Source organism: Austrofundulus limnaeus, unplaced genomic scaffold (assembly GCF_001266775.1).
Source record: "Austrofundulus limnaeus strain Quisiro unplaced genomic scaffold, Austrofundulus_limnaeus-1.0 Scaffold364, whole genome shotgun sequence".
NCBI classification, from domain to species: domain Eukaryota; kingdom Metazoa; phylum Chordata; class Actinopteri; order Cyprinodontiformes; family Rivulidae; genus Austrofundulus; species Austrofundulus limnaeus.
Window position 1 is genome coordinate 126876 of NW_013952766.1, and position 7575 is coordinate 134450.

The following is a 7575-nucleotide window of genomic DNA, read 5'->3' on the forward strand; positions in this document are numbered from 1 at the left end:
TGTGTGTGTGTGTGTGTGTGTGTGTGTGTGTGTGTGTGTGTGTGTGTGTGTGTGTGTGTGTGTGTGTGTGTGTGTGGCATTCAGGCGGCCTGCATGCTGTATGACATCGACATCATCTGCATCACGGTGACGGAAAAACTTCCTTTCTTCTTCAAGAGAGCACCGATCTACGGGGTAACAACCTGACTGTTGTTTGTGTTGTTGTTGTTGTGGTTGTTGTTGTGTTTACTGCATGAGTGTGTGTTTAGGCCATAGACAGAGGCTTGGTGTTTGAGATTTCGTACGCTGCTGCCATAAGGGACTCCACCATGAGGCGCTACACCATCGCCAACGCCCTCTGTCTGATGGAGAGCTGCAAAGGAAAGGTGAGAGTCCCTGCGTCTGATTGGCTGCAGCTGAATGACATCATCGCAGGTGTAACCCGAGAGCTAAGAGCCGTTTCTGTCTTACAGAACGTGATTCTGTCGAGTGCAGCGGTGAAGGTGAGGGACGTCTCAGAGCATCAGACAGTGACGCTGTAACGTGGTTTAATTGATGGGGGCGGGGCTTAAAACAGTTCGTTTCAGCTTCAACTTCCATGTTATGTTCCTGTGTCGAGGGGTGCACAGTCCTGGTCCTGAGGACCACTGTCCAGCATGTTTCAGATCAGGGATCTCCAGTCCTGGTAAATGAACAAGTGATTAAGAGGTTTTTAATGAAGAACAAGGAAACATATGAAACATGCAGGACAGTGGTCCTCCAGGATCTGGACTGGAGATCCCTGATCTGAGACATGCAGGATTGTGGACCTCCAAGACCAGGATAGAGGACCTCTGGTCTGTGTGGATGTTCTGAACCAGAACACCTCTGGGTTTGGACCTTTCGGAACATTTGTAATTTTTCTAACAGAATGTTTGTGTTTTCAGGCTTTGGAGCTCAGAGGACCGTATGACATCACCAACCTGTATCCTCCAATCAGAGATCAGCTTCAATGTGTTTGGTTCTGTCTGGGTCTCTGTAGTTCTAGGTATGGTTCTGTGAGTGTTATGTTCTTGACCCGGGTCTCAGAGGTCAGCTGTTCGGTTTGTCGGACTCAGACTCTAAAGAATCCGTCTCTTGGACCTGCAGAAGCGTTTTACTGCATGCAGGTAAATCCTGGTGGAGTTCTGCAGCTTCCTGTTGGTTCAGACTGTTTTCATCACCGTTTGTTTGTTTGTTTTGTCTGTTTGTTTGTTTTTGTTTGTTTTCTCTGTTTTTTGTTTGTTTGTTTTTTCTGTTTGTTTTTTTCTGTTTGTGTTTATTCAATCTGTTTGTTTGTTTTGTTTGTCTTTATTTTGTTTGTTTTTTGTTTGTTTGTTTGTTTTGTTTGTCTGTTTTGTTTCTTTGTTTTTTAGTTTTTGTTTTGTCTGTTTGTTTATTTTAGTTTGTTTTTGTCTTTGTTTTGTTTTATTTTGTTTTGTCTGTTTGCTTTGTTTGTTTTTTGTTTTGTTTGTTTTTATTTTGTTTGGTTTGTTTGTTTTCGTTTGTTTTGTCTGTTTGTTTATTTTTGTCTTTGTTTGTTTTGTTTGTTTTTTATTTTGTTTGTTTTGTCTGTTTGCTTTGTTTGTTTTTTGTTTTGTTTGTTTTTATTTTGTTTGGGTTGTTTGTTTTGTTTGTTTTTTTTTGTTTGGTCTGTTTGTTTTGTTTGTTTGTTTTTGTTTTGTTTGTTTGTTTTGTCTGTTTGTATTTACTTATTTTGTTTTGTCTTGTTTGTTTTTGTTTGGTTTGTCTGTTTGTTTATTTTTGTTTGTTTTTATTTTGTTTGTGGTCAGAAACCAGGAAGACAGCCAGCGGAGTTTTACACACCATGAAGATCCAGCAGGAGGCGCCGCAGGACTCAGCAGCAGACGGTGGGTTTCCTCTGCAGCTCAGACAGGAAGTGACGTTGAGGCGGGGCTGCTGTAGAACCTCAGGACCTCGGCTCTGACCCGGCCTTTCTCTGTTTACCTGTTCAGGTGACGCTTCTGCAGCTAAAAGATCCAAACCCACCTGACGGAGTGACTGACCGCTGAGGAGGCGGGGCCTCTCTGGTTTCTACTTTTGGTTTATTTTTTTGCATCTCTTGTTTTGTGAAACTGAAACTTGTAGTTTTGATTAAAGATGAACTTCCTGTTTGATTCTTTGTGGACTGATGGGAACATTTCAGAGTAAACAGAACAATCAGAGCTTTGATGATGTCATCAGTTTGTTTATTTAGTTCCTCTCAGGCACCGGAGCTCCAGCCTGCAGGACGTTTCTCTAAACGGGACGAACCTTCATGCTGATGCTTTTCAGAGAGTAGCTCTGACCCTTCCAGCTGTACCAGACCACTCCCACCTCGTAGTCGGACCCGTCGGCGCCCCACACGTAAACCCCGTTCGGGTTTGCGTAGTAGCACCTCCAGTACCAGAACGCCCCCAGGAAGTGCCTGGCGCAGTTCTCCTCTGCGCCGTGTTTGTATTTGTCGAAGGTGATGAACTGATTCCCGTCGTGACGACTCAGAGTGTCTCCTGCAGGAGAAAATCATTAAATAAAGTCTGGGTTTTCATCGTTTTGTGTTCTGAGACCTACCTGCCCCTCCATCGATGAACCCGGCCACGCTCAGCCGGAATCCGTCCGACTCGGGGCTGATGGAGAACGAGGAGTACCGCGCGAACACCTTCCTTCCTTCGAAGTCCTCCATGTCGACCAGCAGCTCATTCTTCTTCAGCTGGGTCAGGTGGAACAGGCTCTCCAGACCTGCGGAGGCAGAACAACGTGAGGCCGGATCCGTCAGAACGTCCTGGTGGGAGGTTCAGGTCTGCTGGTTTGGGTTCAGGTCTCACCGAGCCAGTACTCCCCAGCAGCGCTCCCAAAGCCCATCTTGTACCGATCCCAGGTTCTGTGGAAGTTCACCGAGCCGTCCAACCTCCTCTGGAACACCTGGAGGAGAATCAGAACCATCAGATCCAGATCAGACCTTTAACTCAGAAAGGTTGATTTTTTTTGGGGGGGGGGGGGGGTCATGTAAACTCGACTTTTTCATGTTACTTCATCCCCTCATCAAAAACATTCCCAGAGTTTTGCTTTGACTCATTCCTGCATGTTTGAGAAATCCTTGAATCTCCTGTGGCCTCGTGGAGCTGCTTAAACACGTGCTGGTACAAAGCCCCGCCCATTTACACAAAGCCCCACCTGTTTACACAAAGCTCCTCCCTGGAGCTCAGTCTGCAGCCGAGCTCCTGGCCTCACAGAGCACCCATCCCCTGAAACTATTGTTTGGAAACGTGCTGCAGTGGGAGTGTCAGAAACGGTAGGAAATCTGAGCTTTGTAACATTTACTGGGTTATTTCTGGCTTATAGCTCATAAACTATATATTAAAACACATTAACATAAGTAGGTTATATTATATTGAATGCGAATTGTCTGAAATCTACCAATAAATACATTTTTGAATATTTTTTCAAAAGGAAAATAACAGTTTTAAATATTTGTTTCACATGAATAAATACATAAAAATCTGCAAGTCACTTTTTTGTGATTCATTTGTTACTTTTTGGAGAGGAGGACTGATAAATAGTAATTTTTGTAAAAAGAAAAGAAATAGAAATAAATAGTCTTGATTTCCTGTGTTATGTGTATGTGTACATTTGAAGTAAATACTCAAAGTTGTATTTCTGGTAGTTTTTGCACAAGAAAAAAATGTTAAATTTAAGGAAAGCTGAATCAAATCTCTAAATGGTTTTTATTTTGTGGAAAAACTACAGGGAAAATGTATTTTTCAGGTAACATTTATTTGTTCTGATCAACTTACTCATTTTAGATCGATTATTTTAGCCGTACAGTTCACAAAATTTACACTTTTAGAACCGAGTAATGTTAATGCAAGTGTGTTTTAAAGTGCCTGTGACATCAAATTTTTATAACAAATATGAATGTCAATTCAATTTAAAAAATTATTCATTTCATTAAAAAATAACTGTACAATAATAATAAAAATAAACCAAGAAAATACACAAATTAATGAATTAATGTGTTTTTGGAAAGAGAACATTGTTAACATATTGCAAAACAAATTTCACGCTGTTGAGATATTTGTATGTGAAGAAACAGGAAGTGATGTCAAAGTCTGCATGTAAACAGAGCGTTGTTACAATAATTAGAGAGGAATCTGATGTTTCTTTTAGATTATTTAGAGTCACTATCAGAGTTGAAGAGTTTAAAAATGATTGTTTCAAAAAAAAAAAGACCAGAGAATTTTCTTTGTTGGAGAGTTCCCCTTTGATGTCACTTCCTGTTTCACTTTGCTGAGCCAAATTCAAGAGAAATTATGCCAGTTATGAGACAAAATGGGTAAAATTATGTGTATTGTGCTAATTGTTTTAAATATAAATGTTTCCTTTGACTTTTTGTATTTGAAGGATAAGCATGTCACAGGCCCTTTAATAAACTTTAAGTCAGAGGTTCTCAAACTGTGGTCCCAGGAACCCCAGGGGTTTGCAGGAGGTATCTTGGGGGTCCTCAAAATTTTTCACTAAATTGTTGATTTTGTTTTTATTTTTAAAAATTCATGGAGAACAACAAACTAATTAAACAATCATAATAAACTGTTGAAATTACAATAAATTATCTTTTAAAACAGCATGGGGTTTATGAGGGGGTCCCTGGAATTTTTTCGCTCTTGTAAGGGGTCCCCAGACCTAAAAAAATTTGAGATTCCCTGCTTTAAGGTTTTTGAGCTATAAGTCAAATGCATTTTTCCCACTAAATGTAAATGTGGTAAAGCTCAGATTTCCCAGCTTTTCACCAACCCTGAATGCAGCATTAGAGAAACTCGAATGTTCGAACAGTAAAACTTCCTCTGAAACAAGATTTCTATGTGAAACCATCGAACGTATGAAAGTTTAAATCTGTGTGAAGTTCAGAAACTCACGGTCCATCGTCCTCCGTGTGAGTCCATGTCACAGAACACCTGCAGAACCACAAACACAGATTTACCCAAACACAAGGAACCAAGTTGAGGCGTAACGAGGTGTCGGTTCACCTGGACGCCTGATGCGCCTCCCATGGGGTAGATGGTGTAGACCCCACTAGGTCGGGTGCTGTCCTGTTTATAGAGGTCGCTGCAGTCCAGAGGCAAACAGCTGGTCAGCAGAGGAGCCAGCAGCAGGAGGGGCAGCCGCTACGGGGAAACAATCAGTTGCAGAAACATTTACAGGGTTCTCCATGAAAAGCAGCAGGAAGCAGGACGTAAACTCACCTTCATGGTTGGAAAGTGTCAGCCTGAAGGATCTGAGGGGTCTGGTCTGGGGTCTCAGCTGCTTTTAGAACCAAAATTAATAAATGACAGAACAGCTGCTGCTTCACACCGATAAGATTTCAGACCACGCAGGTGGAAACGTGTGGCCTTAACAGTTCTGGGCTGGTCTCAGAAACTGGAGTCCACCTGACACCAGCTTTCATAAATTAATGAATACAAATGTAAAAGTTCTTTAGTTGTCATCATGTTCCCATACAATGATGAGATTTGTGCCCTGCGTTTGACCCATCACACGTGAGAGACACCCAAGTGGAGCGGTCAGGGGTCTTGCTCAAGCACACCACAACATATGAGCAAGTCAGTTGCCCTACCACTGCACCATAGCCGCCAAATTATTATTATTATCCTAAAATACTCAAAAAACAAAAAGTAAAGCTAGTAAAATTACAAAAACGTGATGGATATGAAGGCGGGAGACGACGGATCTGAAAATATGAAGAGCTTTCACATCAATGTTGCGTTCAAGGGCACAACGACCCAGAGTTCTGTTTTCAGATGAGGGAGAACTTTCTATTTTACCCAGAACTCTTTGTTAAATAAAAATACTACCAGCTGAATAAAGTTAAAATATTTATCACTAAATAGGCAGAGAAAAAGTACAGGTTCAGTGCTGGGCCTTCCAACAGTCCCTGGTTCCCTCCACCTTGCCTCACTTGTGTACCAGTGTTTTCCCAATGTGTGACCGTTACGGTCTTACCTGATTTCTCAATATTGTGTAATTAGGGTGTGGGACTTTCTATCTGTGTGTGCAAACTAAGAAAAGTAACTAAATAAATGCAAAGTCTTGAGACACCTGACAGCTTCAACGGTTAGAAAATTTAACTTATGCAACAAACAAACTTAAGATTTACGTGACTTCCTCTTTTTTTTTTTTTTTTTACTGACAATAACAAGAGAACAGATTTAAGAACAGAAGGCCAACTTGGATTAAGTCTAAATTTAGACCAGTTGCTTTGGCAAGTGTCGTGTCTAAACCTTTGGAACATTTTCTATTAGAAATCCTTCATGAATATATAACAAATGATAATTAATTTGGTTTTAAAATTAAGCTCAGTACTGATTTATGTATTTAATCATTGAAGGAAATTGTAAGTAAATATAAGAGACTGAACATTTCTGTTTTTATGTGTTTTTAGTCACGTCTTAAGCTTTTGACGGACTTAACCATCATAAGTTGTTTAAGCTACATAGTAGAGGGGTCCCTGCAGATTTAGTCAGGGACCTAAATCTGGATTTTTTACATTATTGGTATTCTAGGTCAAGTGGGGTTTGGAGATCAGATGGGGAGACTTTTGTCTCCAGTCCGCTTTAACTTGTATCTTGATGATTTGTCTGTTGAAATGGGTGTGTAATCACCATGTAAGTCAGATGATCATTTTGTCTCCGTATAACACTGCTTGCAGCAGTTGCTCAGAGTCTGTGCTAAATATGGTGACCAGTTTGACATCATGTTTAATCCTTAAAAAAGTGTTGTTATGATTGCTACAAGAAAGGAGGATCAGAAGATGAATTTTTATTTAAAAAATCACGTTTTGGATGTTGTGAGTAAAGTGAAATATTTGGGACATATTCTGAGGAGTGATCTTTGTGATGATGATGATGATGATGATGATGATGATGATGATGATGATGATGATGTGAAGTGACAGTGCTGTAAGTTGAACAAGCAAGCTAATATCCATCCATCCATTTTCTTCCGCCTATCCGGGGTCGGGTCGCGGGGGCAGCAGCTTCAGAAGGGAGGCCCAGACCTCCCTCTCCCCAGCCACTTCTTCCAGCTCCTCCGGGGGAACTCCAAGGCGTTCCCAGGCCAGCCGAGTGTGTATGTATATATATATATGCTAGTGTTTGGGTTTGCTAGTTTGTGGACGGTATTATGATGTCTGCCTGAGGACATTTGGGATTCGGATTAATTTAGACTTCAGATTCGTTGAATCTGATTCAGTTCTAGGATTCGAATCATTAACTCGAGTAGCTCAGGAACCGACCAGCTCTAGTGTGCAGCGGCAGTCCTGAGCTCCTCTGTCCGCTCAGAGTCATTACTTGTGCCTTACATCAGCTTCTACCACGGCTATCAACAACATGTCACCCGGTGGAAACTGACATTTTATCTTATTAAAACCTCTTTTAGCTTCATCACTGTTTTCAGGACAGGATAGTGGCATTTTACGTAAGTACAACGACCTTTCATCTTTTATCCTTCTCTTCGTACATCGCTTTTAAAATTCCCAAAAAGCCGTATTTGTTTAAACATTTAACCCAAACTGCAATATTAATA

At 41.0% G+C, this 7575-nt stretch overlaps 2 protein-coding genes across 4 annotated transcripts in view; one reads left to right on the plus strand and one right to left on the minus strand.

Moving 5' to 3' along the window:
• The window catches only part of rpp30 (ribonuclease P/MRP 30 subunit), a 3789-nt gene extending 1654 nt beyond the window's left edge, over positions 1-2135 (plus strand). The window contains exons 5-11 of one of the 2 annotated variants that reach the window (XM_014023322.1): positions 85-174; positions 249-365; positions 453-482; positions 906-943; positions 1048-1127; positions 1791-1868; positions 1974-2135. In XM_014023322.1, coding sequence (XP_013878776.1) covers positions 85-174; positions 249-365; positions 453-482; positions 906-943; positions 1048-1127; positions 1791-1868; positions 1974-2011 — 471 coding nt within the window. In that variant the 3' untranslated portion in view covers positions 2012-2135. The remainder of the gene's footprint in view (positions 1-84; positions 175-248; positions 366-452; positions 483-905; positions 944-1047; positions 1128-1790; positions 1869-1973) is intronic. The other variant, XM_014023323.1, reaches the window with a different exon arrangement.
• On the minus strand, positions 2063-7016 carry LOC106528212 (microfibril-associated glycoprotein 4). 2 transcript variants are annotated; one of them, XM_014023324.1, is made up of 6 exons: positions 5238-7016; positions 5022-5159; positions 4911-4949; positions 2823-2919; positions 2569-2736; positions 2063-2507 (listed from the first exon to the last, which is right to left on the minus strand). In XM_014023324.1, the coding sequence occupies exons 1-6, from the start codon at positions 5241-5243 to the stop codon at positions 2257-2259; spliced, it is 699 nt and encodes a 232-aa protein (XP_013878778.1). In that variant the 5' UTR covers positions 5244-7016; the 3' UTR covers positions 2063-2256. The 2 variants fall into 2 exon arrangements, with proteins under 2 accessions (XP_013878778.1, XP_013878779.1); XM_014023325.1 differs by lacking the exon at positions 4911-4949.
• Positions 7017-7575: the final 559 nt, after the last annotated feature.